This window comes from Prionailurus viverrinus, chromosome A3, assembly GCF_022837055.1.
Source record: "Prionailurus viverrinus isolate Anna chromosome A3, UM_Priviv_1.0, whole genome shotgun sequence".
Classification (NCBI taxonomy): domain Eukaryota; kingdom Metazoa; phylum Chordata; class Mammalia; order Carnivora; family Felidae; genus Prionailurus; species Prionailurus viverrinus.
In genome coordinates this window covers 41,832,693-41,852,395 of record NC_062563.1, presented here as the reverse complement: position 1 = coordinate 41,852,395, position 19,703 = coordinate 41,832,693, and the positions used below count along the sequence as shown (strand labels likewise).

Here is a 19,703-nt window from a genome sequence, read left to right as displayed (position 1 = left end):
CTGGCATTTTAGCCCTGTTTTTCCTGGGGGATATACCTCTACAGGAGTTTGATACAACAGTTCTTTTTATGGCTATTTTCTTTTTTCTTTCACTATTTTTTTTTTTTCAGATAATAAGTTACATGTGTATGGTAAAAGATTGAAGTCATTCAAAGAGGTATACATAGAGTGTGAAAGTTTCTCTTAATCTGGCCCTCAGAAGTAATCATTTGCAATGCCCTCAGGAGTTCTTGGGTCCAGCTAAACATTCGTACTCACAGGACTAGCATAGGCCATACCTAGCGTTGATTGACCTGAGGAAGGTATAAGACAAATATCACTGCTTCCAGCAGAGTACCTACAAGAGACCTGCTGAGCTATAAAAGAAACCTCACTCAGAGAAGCCTGAATCTACAACTTCACACCAGATAGCTATCACTTCCCTAGTCTATACAAACAGTTTATCAGCTTATCAAGTGATTGATCATTTTGCCAGGAGCAGTGGTGTCTACTAACAAAGTTAGCGTGCCACCTTATCAGATTCGCAGATTCCTCTTCATGGACATAGGGGTAGTTTCCAGATTTTTGTTGCTGTGACCGCTTCTTTGTGGACATTCTTAAAGGTAGCTGCATGACTTCCAATTCACACATGCATGCTTCCCTTGTGAAGAAATTGGGTAATTGCTCAACTGTTTTTAAAGACTTAATTTATGAAGAACCAAGATTAGGAAAAGAACACACAAAACTTGGGTTGACTGAGAGCCCCGAGCCTTACCCCCAAGTAGTGGCAAGGTTTTAAGAATTCCTTAACCGTCATTCAGCTACGTCTTCTAATTTCCCAGTTTACTCCCATGTATTTGCCTAATTATTTACTGTGTACTATAATGTCTCCATAAGGAGAGGGATGTCAACTGGAGACCCCTCAGGGATACTTTATATACGCTTGGGTGGTGACCTGATTAAAACAGGAAGAGGTCATTGATTATTAGCTATAATGTGTGTCTGTGAAGAAAATAGAAGGACTTTAGGGTGATTACAAGCAAAACGAACCTGTGAATTGAAAGGACAAAGCCACTGGGTCCCATGAAACTCAGGCATGGGGACTGAGGGCAGGGACAAAGTAGACACCGAAGAAAAATTGAGTCCGTTGTTTTTGTATCGTGACAAATTTCAGAAAAAGAAAACAAAGTTCTTTGTTCTGTGGAACACTAAAGAAGAACGGATTGGCTGCAGGTGGTGTTGGATCATATGTGAACATTATGTTCCTTCCATTTTCAGATTCACTGTGTGAGGGGCTGAGCCCTCACTCGAGGTGCTGCATTGTTCAAAGTTTTTAAAATTGTTGTTTTATTTTTGTTTATTCATTTCCCTTCATCTTAGCTTCTTCTGGATTCTAAATAGGTTTCCCTTTTGTCTTGAATTAATTGTCCTCTTGATATACTGACATGTATTGTGCAGGATAATAGCTCCTTCTAGCTTTCTTTCTCTGCTCCCCTTCATTGACCTTGTATGGAATCTTAATCAAATTAAACCCTGTGTTTTCAGATTCCACATCTGTAAAATGATAATGCCACAGCTAGTTTGTAAAAGACTGTGAAAGCCTCAGATAAAATATTTTATTGAAAGCGACTATGAAGTAATATGCAGCATCTGCTAGAGAGCATGTCTTTGAAATTTTATCATGCAAATCATTTCTGCAGTGCTCTTTATCTGTATGAAAAATTTTGTACTCCATTAAAGTCAGTAGTATAATCCCTTTAAGCATCAGTCAAGTTATATGCTCAAACACAATTGTTCTCTTTTTGCCATGGAGGAGGTAGAGTTACCGTTAAGATCTCGTGTCCATGAAGTTTACCTATGGATCCACGTCATTGAGAGTGGACAATGATCTGATCAAAGCACAGTTTATCATGAAGCTGGGAAGAGAGACTATTTTAAGACCATGTTCCCTCTCAACCATCAGAATGAAGAGTGACAACATGGTGCCTGTGCCCCCTCCATTCTGGATGAGTGGTCTAGGGGGCTCTGAATGTATTTTATAAAGTAGGAGGACATGGGGCTGGAAGATGAGAGGGTCAGTGAGAGCTGCTCATTCTAGGAGGTTCGGAGATGCCACACTCTGATTTTAGAGGTCTTTAATTTTAATACATTTAACAAGTGCTAGAACCTAGTGGGCACCATACTTCTCAGGAGAGCCATCTCACAGTGAGAGAAGTTAGGCATTGGAATCCATCATCAAGGGTCCTTTTATAATCTGGGCCAAGAGTCATTCGGAAGCAGGTTTGTGTTGGTCTTCCTGGAGGCAAAAGGATGAACCATGAAAATGGGCTATGTTCTGTATTGAAAGGTACCATCAAAATAAATGCTACGGGAACTTTTAATGCCCGTGTGTGGTGACAGCATACGTGGCATGGAACATGACGTGTGAATGTCTACATCATAACTGAGTTATCACAGTGAGTCATTCGAGTCCCCAAGTGTCAAACAGGACCTCAGCCTCCATCAACCGCATCCCCAAGGGGGCTCCCTTCTCCCTACAGAGCTGGGGGTGGGGGGAATGTTTTCAGAGCTTTTGAATAGAACATGAAAGATTGCTGTATGGAGCAACTCTTCTGTCTCAAGTCTAAAGGTCTCTGGGTGCCCAGTGGGAGGGGAAAAAAGGAGGTGGTTTAATTCATATATGGACTTTCAGTTTGTGCTGATAGAACCATTTCTCACCTTCTGTATTTTCCAAGTAATTTCCCCAAAGCAGTACCAAAAATAAAAGGGGGTGGGGGTGGACAGGGAAGAAAAGAAACTGGCTCTTGGCCTTGGATTTGATTTGGACAGCTTTTTGCCATCCATCACTGAAATGCATTCTCAACAGTTTTATAACCAGCTTTCCAAATTTAATATAAAAATTGCAAATCTACTCACCACCCAAATTATAATGCTACCAACCATAGCCATAGGGAGCATTCAGTAAGCCTTAGATAAATTCACCTGTACCAAGAGCTCAGCCCCCTTGGATTTTTAAATAGCAAACAGCTATGTAGGCAAAAATAGAATGCTTCCTGCCAGCTTCCTGACCTAGTATGTTATGAGAGACCAAGGTACCTCACTGTATGGTTTGCAACACATTGTTCCCTCCACCCAAGACATAAAACAGTATTTTAATTACTTCTTTCAAGTGTATGGGGAGCTGGGGGCAAAAGACTTCAGAATTTTCTGAGAAGCTTTTCGCCAAACTAGGAAATTATGATTCAGTAAATCTGATGTGGGGCCTGAGAGTGGGTAGTTGGGGCCCCAGTTCCCCAAATAGTGCTCTCTGGACCACTGGTTAGTATGCTGCCTGTCATCTCTTTCACAGCCACCTTGGGAGCATTGGTTGATTTTTCATTATTATAGGTCACCAGTTCTAAAAGGTAATTTCCAGGGACCAATCATCTTGTCAAAATTAAGGATAGGCTATGTTAAGCCTAGGCAGTGGGGGCATGTTGATTGTTTCTTTGACCACCAAAGACTGTGAAGCATAGAGTATCAGGCTTTCCTCTGCAACCGGCAAGGAGACTTTTATAGCAACGGGTTGGACCCATTTGCACATTATGAAATGTAAGTACACCAAGGAGTCTTAAAGGTTTGGGCACTCCCAAACCTCATGGGGACTCATGAGGACTCATGGGGTGCCTGGGTGGCTCAGTCAGTTGAGCATCAGACTCTTGATTTCTGCTCAGGTCATGACCCCAGGTTTGTGCGATCAAGCCCTGCTTTGGGGGCTCTGCGCTGAGCATGGAGCCTGCTTAGGTCTCTCTATCTCTCTCTCTCTCTCTCTCTCTCTCTCTCTCCTCCCACTTGGCCCCTTCGCCGCTCATGCTGTCTGTCTCTTGGAAGGAAGGAAGGAAGGAAGGAAGGAAGGAAGGAAGGAAGGAAGGAAAGAAGAGGAAGGAAAGAAGGAAGGAAGGAAGGAAGGAAGGAAGGAAGGAAGGAAGGAAGGACACTTAAATGCTCAGTTTGGTTGAAAGTCACATCAAGACTTGGGGTATAGGCAGAGTTCATGTCTCTTCATTCCTAGTCCTCTTTCTGTGTTTTGAATCTTCCTCTCCATGACCTTGGTCATTCATGAAAGAGGAATTTTCAGAGTGCCCCAGATGAGACCAAAGAGAAGAACATCTCTTCTCTGCAAAAATCTGTTAGTTGAATAACGTGACAAAGACAGGTTCTTGCCATGTCTCAGTCCCTGAAAGAGACAAGTAACATCATAATAAGAGATAGAAAATGCAAGCATCTGAGTTAGTCCAACTGTATAATTATTCTTAAATATGCAACATTAAACTCTCACATATCTGAAACATTTCTCACTTTCAAAATTGTTGCAGCATATATGAATGTCCTCAAATCTATCTTCACTGGCCCCTGCCTGAATAAGATTGATACTGGCTTTGGGAGGCTTTGTGTGATTGCATTTTAAAAAGTTATCATCTTTATACAGAATATGACCAAGTCCGTGCAGTCTCAACTATGTTCCCAGCGATGGTTTTGTACATAGGATGACTCCAAGTTTTAGCACTTCAGTGACAACAGGACAGCAGCTCTGTCTGTGATATGTCCTCATTGTAATTGCTGGCTATACCATGTGGACCACCAGCAAAGAGTCCTGCCTTGTCCATTCATTCAGCAAATATTTGAGGAGAGTCTAGTATGTGCCTGGCTGTGGGCAAGATAGCAGGTATTCATCAATATTGTGTGGTGTGCTTATTATGAGAGGTCTGTTGTCATTGCTCCTTTAATAATCCACCCAGATTGTTCTGAAGAGTTGCTCTTTCATGCCTCTAGTGAAACTTGGAGGAGAGTTCCTTTTTTGTTTGTGAGTATATTTCTCAGTGACAGCTGTTCTTATAAGACCTTGGAAATTGCTATTAATTTTGAGTAGCCAGAAATGCTCCCACTTAGTCAGCTGTGAGAATTATAGCAGCCCTTTGATGAGTTTTCATTATTTGCATTTCTCAAAAGCTGGAGTGGCTAAAATTCACAGCCACAAACCTGCAAGGTGTGGATGTTTCAAATGCTGTCAGTCATCATGTAGGTATGTCTACTTACAAAAGTCAGGTTATAGCTGATTTGACCAATTAGAGTGCCAGGTAGAATTTCCCCCCTTAATCTTTAAAAATCAGGTACTAGTTAGGTAGCCAAGTGTTATGGGAGTAAGGGAAAAAAAAAAAAAGAAAGCTTTGTAAATGAGGAATGAAAATAAAGTACACTTTTATTAGGTGGTAACAGAAGTCAAATGTTTTTCTTTCATCAGTAAAGATTCCACACTTTATTAGTTGTTTTCGGTTTTCTTTCAGTGATTTATAATCCAGTTTTAGCAGCTTAATTGTTATGAAATCATAAAAGATAAACAAGGCTTTTTATCTCTCATTTAAATTTCTGTATAAGGGCTGCCATTATTTATATTCAAAGAAATAATGATCCCATTTATCAAAATCTATGCTGTTGCCTCCGAGACCACCTGGGCTTAATATAGGGTCTGGCTCACCCAAAAAGTGAACTTGGCCAAGAGAGAAAGGCTTATAATAAAATCAAACATTTCCATTGAATTTAATTTATCTTCGTGATGGCAGCAGACTGGCCGACCTATCTTATTATAATCTAATAAACATTGGAGTCAGCATTTGGGCATGATGGCTCTTTGAAGATAATTGAGCTGTGTGAGTTCACTGGGAGTCAGAAAGGGAAAAAACCAACTCTGAGATCATTAAGATCATTAAGAAATATTACAAAGCAACAGAGAATGCGGACACTATTGCTGATACATATGCACATACGTACATAGCTACCAACTTCATGGATGCATGGATTCTCCATGCTTTCATTTTCCCAAAACTGAAATTCACAGGCAATTCCATAAAATGGCTGCTGGTTATAAGCAATTATTAATTGTCTTATCTGATGCTGTTGATAGTTCTTCATACAGATCTGTTGTTCAGCCTGCAAATTAGAGGCTTGTGGGTTCAAACATTCAAAATGAAATTAACAACTCGGGGTTTTAGACTCTACAGTCACTGAAGAAGGGAAAGACAAATTTCATTGGAAGTCGGTAGGCCTCAAAATTACTGATTTCATTTTTCTAATGGCTTTTATTTCAATCTTTTTGTCTTTAGAATATGTTTTATTTACTGAATTGCAGAACAAGCTTGTCATTATGTTTCTCTCAGGCCAAAGAAATGTGCTGTTTCAGCCTCATTTGTTTGTTTCCTGTGTTTTAGTCTGCATAATCACATTTCATAATTATACAAAGTAGGCCATAAGGGCTGTTAGGTTTTCTTCCAGTGTTCTCCAGGCCTACCATGTCTTCCACAAATATCCAATTTATTTGATCTCCGTCATCATTTTTAACTTAAACGTACAATTTTCCCATAAGAGCTCAAATATCCTTGCATCATTTCCCACTCCTGCTGCAAAGATAATGGTTGTAGCAGGAAAAGATACCATTTTAAGGGATTTCTCATGAATACTGCATTCCCGTTTGTATCTGTCCTTTTTCTATTCTACAACCTCTTGAAAAGTACTGTGCTTCATGATTATAAATCCGGCCCTATTTCCCTTCTACATACCTTTGCCTTTCTTCAAATAAGAATGCTGTGAGGATTTTGCAGGAAGTCAGGACATTCCTCAGAGGCAATGTAGCCAAGTATCTCCTTGGTATCCAAATGCTACTCCTTCTTACTCAGCATACAGAGATTTTCATCATCAGTACTTGAGTTACAGAATTTCAGAGCTGAACAGAAACTTAAAACATCTTAGGTCAACTCCTTCATTTTATTTATTTTTTTTTTTTTTTAAATTTTTTTTTTCAACGTTTTATTTATTTTGGGGACAGAGAGAGACAGAGCATGAACAGGGGAGGGGCAGAGAGAGAGAGGGAGACACAGAATCGGAAACAGGCTCCAGGCTCTGAGCCATCAGCCCAGAGCCCGACGCGGGGCTCGAACTCCCGGACCGTGAGATCGTGACCTGGCTGAAGTCGGACGCTTAACCGACTGCGCCACCCAGGCGCCCCAACTCCTTCATTTTAATAGGTGGTAAAACTAGGTTTTTTTACATCGCTCGAGAATATACCAGCAGCTCCGTGCTGAACTGAGACTTCAAACTCTGATTGCCCCAAATCCCAGGTTATTAAAAGAAAAAGACATATGGCGCTAATTTAACTGTTCCATTAAATCTGTAAAGAGAATAATCACTTTTTATTGTTTCTATAAAGATGATGCATGCTCATTTATAAAAATTTCACGTAATACAGAGAGAAAACAACAGATTGCCCCAAATCATTCTCTAAATATAATTAATGTTACTATTTAATGAACATTATCTTACACACTTAAATGAATAGGCACAGATAAAAGGATGGATATATAGATTGATAAAAAACTAAAATGAGAAAAATAATGAAATAATTTTATAACATTAGGGTCATTCTAAATGTCGTATCTTTAATTGCAAACAGTAAGTTTAATTTTACTTGAATTTGTCAGAAGTGAAAGAAAATGAAATTGAAGAAATTACTGAACTTCAAATTAAATGTTGCTCCACAAGAAGTTTTAAGTTCTCTAAAATATATAGGACTTTAAGAAAAAAGATTATAAACAAACATTAGAATTTAGTTGCTAGTTTTCAAATGTGTTTCTAGTTTACAAATGACCAGTTGTGTTTCCCTTTTATGAATGATCAACTGACTCTTCTAACAAAGTTAAGATCAGTACACTTATGTTTACTCCCATCTCCCAAATTTTAAGTCATTTTGTATTATCTTTTTACACTGTCAAGGTATATAGCATTCACATTCTTTTATACCTAAATTCATATAATTATATATTATTAAACATTGTACATAGACGTATATAATTATATATTATTAAATGTTGTGATTTAAAAAATTTTTTAACATTGATTCACTTTTGAGCGACAGACAGAGCATGAGTGAGTGGGGTGGGGGCAGAGAAAGACGGAGACACAGAATCTGAAGCTGTCAGCAGAGAGCCCGACACAGGGCTTGAACTCACAAACCGTGAGATCATGACCTGAGCTGAAGTTGGATGCCCAACTGACTGAGCCACCCAGGCGCCCCTAAATATTGTGATTTTAAATAGAGGGGACATTTACTTTACCATAATTTCTTCATTCCTGAGATCTTTATATTGTGCTATCTCTTGGTTATTTTTTGATCATCCAGTACATTTTTGAAAAGATACAACTTGATGTGTTTTACCAGAGTTCTTGTGCGCTTGAGAATGTCTCTCTGTGGCCTGTGCACTTGAAAGACACTTTGGTTAGGCATAAACTCTTCAGGTCATGTTGACTTTTCCCTTAGCGCATTTCATTTTGCATTGTCCCTTACTCTCTATACTACATGCTAATCTGTGTTTTCATTGTGTTCATTCTAGGTTTGTTTCTTCTACTGGGGCTTTCATTCTAATAAGTGTTTTTTGCTTTTTCCCCATTCTTTGTGGAGTGCTTCTGGCCCACTTTTTTTTTTTTTCTTTTTCTCTTTTTTTTAGTAGGTTGTGGGTAGGGAGAGGTAGATAGTGAGGGTGTGGTGGTACTGATTTTTCAATCAACTTTTTTTTTTTTTGGCTTGTCAGTTTTTGCTGAAAGCTGGACGTGGTGTATTGGATGAAAGGAATTGAGGTAGATAGGCCTTCGGTGTGAGGTTTTTATGTTCATTGGCTAGAATCCAGGCTGTGCTTGCTGTTTGCTGTAGCTGTGGTATCAGAGGCTACCGTTTTCCCAGGTGCCCTTGTTTTGGTCTTCCTAGTCTTTGGGTTTGGCTAAAGACTTCTTCAGTAGAGCCTGGGGCTTGTAGCTCTTTACGCTGTAATCAGGAGGCCTCTTGATGTGGTGGTGAGGTGTGGCCAGAGGGAAAGGGAAAAGCCTGCATTGGCCTTTGATCAGGTAGTCCTCTTTTAGTGAGCCTGCTGTGGGGCATTTTACTTTCCCCAGGTTTGGTTATCCCAAAGCGCTTAGATTCTGGTACAAGTTTCCCTTGAGGGCAGGCCATGTTAAGGACAACAGAGAACTTTGGGTGTATTTCAGAATGATTACTTTTTCTCTCCTGCTGGAAAGTAGCAGATTTTTCTCCCATCTCAGGATGAGAACCTGGCTGGACTCCTGGGGGTAAAACTAACAGAAGTGTGCAGACCCCACACGTACCCAGAGTTTTTAACTCAAATACTAGTCTGTACTGATCCTCCAGTAATTCACCAGTTACAGTTTATTTATTTTTTAAAGTTTATTTATTGTGAGAGAGAGAGAATGAACAAACGGGGGAGGGCAGAGAGAGAGGGAGAGAGAGAATCTCAAGCAGGCTCTGCACTATCAGCTCAGAGGCCTGTGTGGGGCTTGATCTCATGAACCGTGAGATCATGACCAGAGCCCAAATCGAGAGTTGGAGGCTTAACCCACTGAGACAGCCAGTGCCCCTCACCAATTACAGTTTAAATTGTTGCTGCCTCTCCTGGATCCAGCTACAGGCTTCTGCACCCAATAGGATATGGTTCTCAGTCTCTTCCTGCTTGTCTCTCTAGTTTGGGGACGTTAGTTTGCCCCATGACCTCAGCTCTCTGATGGATCTACGAAGAGCTGTTAATTTTTAGTCTTTTCAGCTTTTTTCTTGTTGTGAGGGCAAGGGTAATGGCTTCCAAGCTTCTCAACGTGTCAGATCACAAGCCAGAAGTCCTATTTGAATCGTTTTAGATTTATAGCCTCCCCTGTTACTAACAACTTACACTACTATAGTACATGTGCCACAACTAGTGAACTAATATTGATCCATTTATTATTGTTTACATTTTTGAGATTTTCTTAGTTTTTACCTAATATCCCATTTCTGTTCCAGGATCCCATCCAGGAATCTGTCTTACATTTTATTGTGACACTTTTTTATACTTACCTAATTTTGATGACCTTGACAGTATTGAGGAATGCTGGTCAGGTATTTTACAGAATGTTCCCTGTTGGGATTTGTGTGATGCTTTTCTTGTGATTAGAGCTGTGGTTTGGGGGAGGAGAGAACCACAGAGGTAAAACTGCCATTATGATCATGTCAGATGAAAGAGACAAACACTGTCCGTGGGGCTTATCACTGTTGATACTGATCTCGATCACCTGGCTGAGGTTTCTCCCAGTTTCTCCCCCGGAATGTTACATGGCTTCCCCCTTTTCTACACTTACTCTTTGGAAGGAAGTCCCTGTGCACAGCACACATTTTAGTCATGGAGAGGTATGTTCCACGTCCTTCAGGGTGAGATAGCCACAAGTTATTTGGAAATCTTGTGCGTGGAGGGCTTGTCTTTCCTTTCCCGTGTCTGTCTTTATTCAGTTGTTTGCTTGTCCGGTCATATTTTGGCTATAAGCCAATACTAGTTTTTTTGTTTTGTTTTTTAAATTTTGTTTTCAGATTATTTCATCTTTGGCCTTTAGGAGCTCTTTCAGTTAATGCTTGTGCTCCTTTGTAACACTCCATCTTTGTGCTTTGAAGTTTCTGGGCACTTCCTTTCGGGCACTATGAGATGCTTCAGGCTTAGCTTACATCTTCCCTGTCCCAGTCCTTGAGTCAGCCATTTCTCTCAGAGCTGGCTCGCTTTTCCACCCCTCTCCCCTTGCGGTCTCTTCCTTCAACCTGTGTACTTCTTCAGCTCTTCTTTTGAGATGATTTTTGTGGTTTCTGCAAGACCATGAGTAACTTCTTTCCTTTTTTTTTTTTTTAAAGTTTCTTTCTTTTAAGAGAGAGAAAGACAGCATTTGCAAGTGGGGTAGGGGGAAGGGCAAAGAGAGAGGGAGAGAGAGAATCCCAAGGAGGCTCCGCACTGTCAGCATGGAGCCCGACATGGGGCTCGATCTCACAACCGTGCTGTCATGTACCGAGCCAAAGTCAAGAGTCAGATGGGCGCCCAGCTGACTGAGCCCCCCAGGTGGCCCGTGAGTGACTCTGTGTCCGAACGTCTCTGGCTGTCTCTGGCCCATTCTTCATGTGGTGGTGGTTCTTTATCTGCCTTTGCTTACATGTCCCTCATCCTCCTTCTCACCCCTACTCATTTAGTCATCGTACCCATCTGGGTTCCTCCTAATGGCATCTCATCTTTCAGTGCAGCAGACTAATGGCTGGGGGAACAGCAGTGTGTCCCGGGGAGAGGGGAGGACAGATACTGGTGATGATGAAGGCAGCAACCTACTATGTGCCTGACCTTCTGCCTGGGATTTTTCTGAATCTCTTTCCACCGGTTTTGTCTTTGTGACACATACTCTCTTCCGTTCTGGTGTTCGTGAGACTGTGGGATCGCTGTGGGGTACACACTTGGCCTCAGACCTTTCCTCTCCTTAGTAGTGTGAGCTTCCCCAGGTCCTTCCCCACCCCCACAGCCCTTACCCGCCTTCCTCTTGCTGTGGCTGTCCCTTGCCTTTTCCTTGTCCCCAGATTTAGCCCTTTAATCGCAGTGTAGCGGGCTGCCCGAGAGTTTGCATGCCTGCCTTGGTGGGCAGCTCATGATGCCAGCGGTCTGGGAGCAAGGTGAGGGTGGCCCTGGCAGCTCCCCATCTCCCCACTCCCCACAAGCTTTCCCTGGGTGCTGCCCAGGCTGCAGGGCAGAGCCCTGCCACTTTCCTAGTTTGGAGACACAGTGTTTCCTTTTCATCTCTTCTCTTGTTTTTCGTGCTTTTGAAGGGGAACAAATAAAGCTCCGCCAAAATAAATATAATTATTTTAATGGAGGTAGTATTTTTTTTTTTTTACCTTCAACCAGAACTGTTCCCTCACATCTTATCATTTGTAGAAAGGTTATTTTCTGGTAGAATCATACTTTCCAACACGAGACACCCTCTCCATGAGAGTTATAAGGGGGAAATCATGGCCCTTGTTCTTTATGAAAATGAAAGTGTAAGGAAAGTCATTTTTCCCTCGTTACTGAATCCCACTATGTTGATAATTTGTATATGAATCACATTTACCTGAGTCGCTCTCGAATTTAGTCACTGTAAGGAATATAGAACTTAAGGAACTATGATTTTTAGAAATGTAGGACACTGTATTTCCTTTATCACAGGTTACAAAGGCAATCAAAGAGGACATTGTCCCCCGCCTACAGATTGCCATTCACTGTTCCTGACAGTGTCTCTCATGGAAATCAAATCTAGACCATCTGCTGGATTAAAAAATAAGTCGATAAAAATGAAAGTTTGTGAATATAAAGAACTTGAAAAGAAATAAAAACGTCCAGCGAATATAATTTATCTTATTTACAAATTTCTGTTTAACATGAGGAAACCAAGCAAGCAAACAGAAGATGTTGATGTACGTCAGACATGAGTAGAGAAATCAGGGACAGTTCGGAACCGCCCCCTTTCTAACCCTTTCTTGTGTTCTTGTTGGAAATGTTACTTTTCAGACAGCAACACTTTCGGCAAAATGGAAGAGTTTTTCTTTTTGTTTGGCGTGTTTATTTGTGTTTGTTTTTTGTTTGTTTGTTTTGCCCATTTGTTTGTCTGTTTTGGCTCTCCAGGCACTTTATTTAAACTGACCAGTGGCTTTGTTGATCTTGGTAAATTATCCTTTTTAAAAAATTTAAGTAGGGGCGCCTGGGTGTCGCAGTCGGTTAAGCGTCCGACTTCAGCCAGGTCACAATCTCGCGGTCCGGGAGTTCGAGCCCCGCGTCAGGCTCTGGGCTGATGGCTCAGAGCCTGGAGACTGTTTCCGATTCTGTGTCTCCCTCTCTCTCTGCCCCTCCCCCGTTCATGCTCTGTCTCTCTCTGTCCCAAAAATAAATAAACGTTGAAAAAAAAAATTAAAAAAAAAAAATTTAAGTAATTCACAATCCAGCCATGAAACCTACGGAGGATTGCTTCTGCTGTCTGTTTTAACAGAAACGAGGCAGTCACTTTGTTCTTGAAGAGAGAAAAAGTTCAGGTTTCTTCTCTGTTCTAGAGCTCTAAACTCTTCTAAGGATTTTTATAATGTTACTGGGTTTTTTTTAAATATAATTTATCGTCAAATTGGTTTCCATACAACACCCAGTGCTCGTCCCAAGTGCCCTCCTCCATGCATAATATTACTGTTTTAAGAACGAAGCAGTAATTCCTGTCTCCTTCCCCTAGTGCAGGCAAAGACTGTGATGGTCCCTTTTCCTTATGGAGGATGGGCTGATTCAGATGGCCGAGTGTGGCTCTATGTTCTGGGTCAACAGCTGTTGGTTCCCAAATGGCTTCCTGCATCACCTGGCCCCCGTTCCCAACTCCTCGGCTGTTTCACTGTTGTATACTTTTTAATATTCAATACTTCTAGTTTAGTATTATTTTGAGTAAGAGAAATAGCCTTTGAAAGAATATCGGTTTGATATAGCCCACTGACAGTCCATCAAATGAGAATACTTACCCTTGGCAGGTAAAGCAGGTGGAAATGTATCTTTGCCCTAGTGGTCGCTTAAAAATGTCAAAGTTTTATGCAGGGTTTAACCAGATGAAATTGCTGATATTCAACCATTTTTAACTTACAAAATTGGCAATTTCATCTCATTTAGCCTAAGAGCTTATAGATAGCAAGGCTTAAACACCGGTGTTAAGATTCTCTAAAAAGGAGAAATGAAGGTCATTTCCATTCTATCAGAAGGAAGAGAGTTGGAGAGCTGTTTCTGATGTAAATATAATTATTTTAATGGAGGCAGTCTTTTTCTTTTATACTTTGTCTCACAGCCTTGCCTTTCTACTTTAATTTGCTCTGTGCCCCAGCCCCACCAAAAGCACATGGACCCACTAGTGTGCATTTCTATCATGATTCATACTGGAATTTCTGCCCCTGTTCCTTCCTCTCTTCAGCTGTGTATAAGGATAGCCACCGTTATTCCCAGTTTTTATTGGGAGAGGAGTAAGCTGACAGGAATGGACTAATCTCATAGGACCAATCCCAGGATGGACTTCTGGGAGCCTGCCTCCCAACCCAGCCCCTTTCCTGTTACCCCCACTGCTGTTGCTCTCCCGCATGTTCCCATTCCCTTGTTGGGTACCAGTCTTCATGGGGTTCTGTTCACAGCTCTTGGAACTGTTGGCCACTGCCTAGCAGCTATACATCACTCTTCTGGTTTAATATTCTTAAGAAGGGGTTACTTTTTTTCTTCTGAATCCTAGATTCCCAAGGACTTGAAAGGGGTTTTTCTGTACATTGCAGGCACCCTCTACAGCACTGTTGTGAAACACTCAGAGTCAGCGCTGATTCCTTGTCTCAACTCAGCCACACCATGACTGTTTAAGTCTAGAACTAACTGTGTTTCCTGGTCTCTGAAGTTAAGTGGTTGAATATTATAGTCCTCTGATTTTATGCCCGAAAGTTGTTAACAGGTGTCCTTTTCTTCTTAAAAATCTGAACGACAGCATTACACATACTTTATACGTGCCTGTTTCACAGGGTGGTTATTAACAGCACAAAATTTTATCCTCCCTCTCAGAATAGAGTATTGCTGTTGACAACGAGGACAGCTAAATGCTTGCTCCCCACCCGGTTCAGCTGCCTCAAGTCCTGTTAGTGCCCCATTTCTGATTGAGCACACAAACGTGACTATAAATTTCCCCTGACAGAAACCACATCACCTCATCAGCCATATAAGAAAATGACAAAACAACCAACTGTGACAGCATGCCTGCCAAGGTTTCAGCATCAGTGCTGGGGGGAAACACACTTGGACAAGATAAAATCGGGGCTAGATAAAGCCCAAAAGACAAGCTCTGGTGTACCTGTCTTCTCGAAACTGCAACAGCTGGGAAGTGTGTTTTTGCCAGCGAGGCCAAGGTTCCAGAAAACCCTTTGCTCCCTGAGGCTACATCACCAGTCCAGGGATGGAGAGAGGGTCCAAGAGGATGTGGCATGCTGCTTTTCTTGTAACGAGCAGATCTCTAGCAAATCGTAACAGTAGCTAAGGTCCATCTGTCATTATTTCACTACATCTTCACAGAAACCTGGGGAAGTTTAGGATCGTTGTCCGCCGCCTTTCCTCAGGGAATATTTAGGCAGAGAGAAACACAGCCAGTCAGCTAGATAGTGGTCAAGCCAAGATTCAGACTGGGTGTGCCTTACCTCAGTACCCAAGGTCTTTCACTTTACCTTGAACTGATTTTAAAGCTCCGTGTCATCACCAAAATTGGAACGTGGTGATAGTAGGAGGAGAAGAGGTGCTCCATGCCACCCACCCCAAGTTTTCTCTGCTTTGGTACAACGCTAGAGTGTGAAAGGAGTAAACATCTTCCCAACCTCAGTTAACTTTAAAGAAGGACATTAAGTCATCAAAGATACCTTGATGAGAGTTAACAAGGAGAATTGCTATTGATAAGAAAACAGAAGATACCTTAGATACCTAATAAAAGATGACAAAAGAGTTGAGCAGACACTTCCCCACAATGACCAACCAGATGATCAGTGAGCATGTGAAAGTGACACTCAACGTCATTAGTCGTTAGGAAAATGTAAACTTGAGCCACAGTAGAGATCACTGCCCACCCAATGGAATTGCAAAGACAAACCAGAGATGGACCAGATATTGGCAAGAATCTGAAGCAACTGGATCTCTCAGTCCCTGCTCATGGGAGTGTCAGGTGGTTAAACCACTCCAGAAAACCATTCGGTAATTCCAACACAGCTGAACACTTTCATACCCTGTGACCCAGCATTTTTACTCCCAAGACTCTGACCAGCAGAAATCCCTGCATATGTTCATCAGAAGGCCTTTGGGAAAATGTTCATAGCAGCACAGTTCCTAATGGCCCCAAACTAGAAACTAACCAGTAGCCCAGTAACACAAGACTATTAAACAAAGAAATGGTGGAATGTTCGCATAACGGAATACTGTGTAGCTACAAGAATGAGCAAACTATTGCTACACACAGCAAGGTGGATGGATCTCACAAACATGAGGTAGGGTGGTGAAGGCAGACACCAAGGAGTTCATAAAGCTCAAAAATAGGCAACACTGAGCCTCACTGTTGAAAGTCAGTCAGGCTAGCGTCAGTCTTTGTAGAGGGCGGGAGAGCAGGGCTGCGAGGGGGTGCTTGGCGGGGCCTACGGTGCTGAGCATGTTCTCTTTCTTGATCTGGGTAGTGGCTTCAGTGTGTTGAGATGTTGAAAATTTACCAAGTTCACTTATGTGCACTTTACGTATATTCTTCTACTTTAATACTGAGCTTTTCAAGCACTAAACATATAGGCGCCGGTTCTTAATTTTTGACTGCCACTGTGGTAATAAAAATTTAAATCAACTAAGAGATTTACATGTGTATAAAACAGGGATTTTGTGACACACTGTGACATATGTTTTGGAAGAAACGTTAATTTTTTTCTTGATAATCCTTCGTCAGCTCAGTTTGTCTGAACCCGACAAGGTGAGGAAGGCAGGAAATAGTGAATTTCACCAACACCAGCAATTATTGCTCCGCTTAGCATTCATTTGACCAGAGCAGCACTGGCTGGTCAGGTGCTCATCAGATTATGGAGTTCTTTCTTGCCTCACGGCCTATAATAAAACTTATCTTTTTATTACGATTTTAATACCTCCAAGAAGAGAGGCACAAAGAAAATAACCATGAAATCCCGAGACCTGGCTAAAAACAAATCCTAAGCCTTTATTCTCTAAAGAACAAGGAAAAGATTCAAAGAGAGGTCCTCCCTTCACATGGGAATTCTTCATTTGTAACCATAGCTATAAAAAGGCAATATGGAATGTTTAAGGAACCTGAACAGTGGTCTCAGAATGTTTTACAGAATGTTCCAGTACTGTGCAAGGTAAGCTTTCATTCCTAGCACAAAAAAAATTGAATTCTAGTGTGAGGAGGGGACTAAAAGAACAAACTTGCGTTTTAACAAATAAAACTTGGGAAACACCCATCTGAGACAAAATATTGGGACTAAGACCTGTCCTTTCTCTGAGTTCCCATCATCTCTCCTCCTCATTTGACCATTGTGGAGTCCTACCCTGTCCGTTCAAGGTCACGCAGTAGATTAGTGACAGAGTAGGGGAGGACCTACCATCTTTAAATTTCCAACCTCTTCCTCTTTTCACCCCATGATAGAGACTGCAGATAGTAGATAAATAAAAGCCAAAGGTTGTAGGTATGATATTAATGCATCTCTTATAAAATATGTATTTCAGCTTGCTACCCTTGAGTTCCCTCCAAAGAAACTATTTGGAAACAAGGATGAACGAGTGATTGCTGAGAGGCGAAGTCACTTGGAGGTAACAGAATTAAGCTTTGCTTTCTCTGTATAGAAAATTTGCCATATGATTGACCAGTGAGAATTGTTCCTGTTATACAAACACTATGGCTCTTGTTCACGGATGTGAAGGTGTTGTTTCATTAACAGCGGAGGTGGCTGCGGAACATCGTAAAGTAACGCCATCGGTTTACTTAAAATGTCCGTCCTTAACCCCCCTCTGGTGTAACAGAACGTTTTTCCGGCTTTGAAGGAGATCACATTTCTTCTAAGGGTTAGGAAGCAGGCTGTGGGTGAGAGCTAACGATTCGCAGAGACAGATGGTCTGTAATACAGATTGAGGTACAAAAGCTTGCTGCAAGAAGCTTGAATTAATTAACTGAAGATAGATAGTATTGCATTATTGTTACTTTTTTGAGAGAGTTGGAAGCAAAAAGACACATACCTATTTTGGTCATGGTGAGGCTTTGTTTGACTTGTTTTAATTTATTCTTCTGAGCCAGCTACATATAGAACTTTGGCTCAGCACAGCTTGTTTTTCTGAGTGCCTCGCTGCCAATACACATTGTTGACTGCTTTATGTAGTTTGTATTCCTTTTCAAGATAGAGTTGCTTATTTGGTTGGAATCTAACGCTGAGGCTGAATCTAGGTGCTAAGGCACGGTCATAGGTATCCTGGGTTGTATCTCCTGCCGTTGTGCCGTTTTGCCTGGCTCGTGTCCCTTGCCACTGAGGCAGGCAGGATAAAATTACAAATAGCTGACTACAGTCTCATGTCAGCAAGCTTTCATGGGGCCTCTCAAATTCCTCTGTGCTACTTATTTAAGAGGAATAATAATAAGACCTGTTGCAAATGAAATCAAGTAAGAGAAGGCCCAAGAGAGCCCCTCCTGAATCATGAAGTGCTACATCAAAATTAGGTTCTATTCTCATTCCTGGTGACAGCCAGTTTGAAATGACTGCCCGTGGGATCCACTTAATGCTAGTGAACCAAGGATTAGGGAAACATCCAGAGGCTAGAGGGTCCAGTGAGAGCAAAAGAAGGGGAAAAATGGGAAACTAAAATTAAAGATTAGGAGATTGTGGTCCATCAGGGCAGCTTAGAGTTTTGAGATCCTCATATAGAATCACTCTGAGGAAAGAAGGATTTTCAGGGTGTAGCAGTCCTTCCTGGCATTTGAGTTATACTGGAGGAATGATGCGTTTGAAGAGGTCCTGGGTCTATGAAGTCTGAGCTTTGAATGAATCATGGTAGGTTTCTAAAAATCATCTATGAGTTGGCATGACCCTGATACCCAACTGAAGGGCTTGCCTTCAAGGGAAAGGTCATGGTGGTGAGCCTGCTTGATCAAGTTCTCTTAAAGGTTTGCTTTGTATCATACAAAAAAGTGTACAAATAATGATAGAACTGGTGATGGTTTTATTTTTTTACCTAACCTTTACCCCCTTCAGTTATCTAGACTTGTTTTTAATGGAAAGGTGGAGCATGATAGCGTATAAAAACAAGTTTATAAACCAACAGGAAATCGACTATTATCTTTCCTAGCTTCTCGGGGCTCCTGTTGAATTCACACGGTGCCCGGCTGTGCCACTACAGATTGGGCATCTTGTGTGTTGAGTATTTGTGAGCTCTGCCCTTGGTGACTCCTGTCTTTCCATTCCAGGTTTCAGGGTCAGAGCACAGCTCGGGGGCCTCTTTCATTCCTGGTATTTAGGTGGGCCCATCTTTGTTCTTTCTGTGCCTCCCACCCAATCACCTAGCCCTACTAAGCCATCAATTGTTAATGAACAGAATTCTGTATTGATGTCTCTACCTATACAAGGAGCCATTCCATTGCCTGTGGCTGTTATTTACCTGTGGCTTTAGCCTTTAAAGAATGGATTCCATGCCTCGTAGAAATAGGCACATTTTAAATTAAATGCATTTTCCTCATGTTGACGGTTAAATCTTAGAGTATTATGTCCTTTTCAAGGAGCAAGGATAATTCAGTTTCACTTTAGTGGAAAATTAATCTGAGATTCTTGAGTTAATTTCCCACGACTATTGTATCTTTTTTTTTTTAATCTAACATCAGAAGCCACCATCTGATTTACTGTATTTTCATGTGAAAATTAACATAATTACTTTCCCTGAGTTTCTGTTCGATTTAATTCAGTATACATTTACTTAATTCCTAATACATGCTGGAGACAGTGCTAGGTATTATATAGAATAATTTCTTTCCCTCTAAGAGCATATATTTAAATTCCTATATGAAACTTTACCTAGAGATAAAACTAAATACATAAATACGTACAGAAAAATGGATTTCAGTAGACTACCTTTGTGCTAATACGCTCTATATACATAGCTTTGCTCAAACGAAATTATCTGACAATTTTTTAAAATCCAGAAACGCAACTTTATAAACCTCCTCACCCTAAGTAGGCTGTATAAAGCGGTGTTTTAAGCAGGCATTCATTGGGCTTTGATCTGCCTTTCTATTAAAATAGTTCCAAGATTTAT

General features: G+C 41.2%; 1 protein-coding gene across 6 annotated transcripts in view; it reads left to right on the top strand.

The window, feature by feature from the left end:
* KIF16B (kinesin family member 16B) overlaps positions 1-19,703 on the top strand; it is a 295,283-nt gene that overhangs the window by 245,475 nt on the left and 30,105 nt on the right. For 5 of the 6 annotated variants that reach the window (XR_007150865.1, XM_047852576.1, XM_047852573.1 and 2 more), the window contains one exon: positions 17,136-17,219. The exons of the other annotated variant lie outside the window; for it this stretch is intronic. Coding sequence is in view for 4 of the 5 variants with exons in the window: in XM_047852576.1 (XP_047708532.1) it covers positions 17,136-17,219 (84 nt within the window). In the remaining variant the exon portion in view is untranslated. The remainder of the gene's footprint in view (positions 1-17,135; positions 17,220-19,703) is intronic. 6 annotated transcript variants of the gene reach the window in all.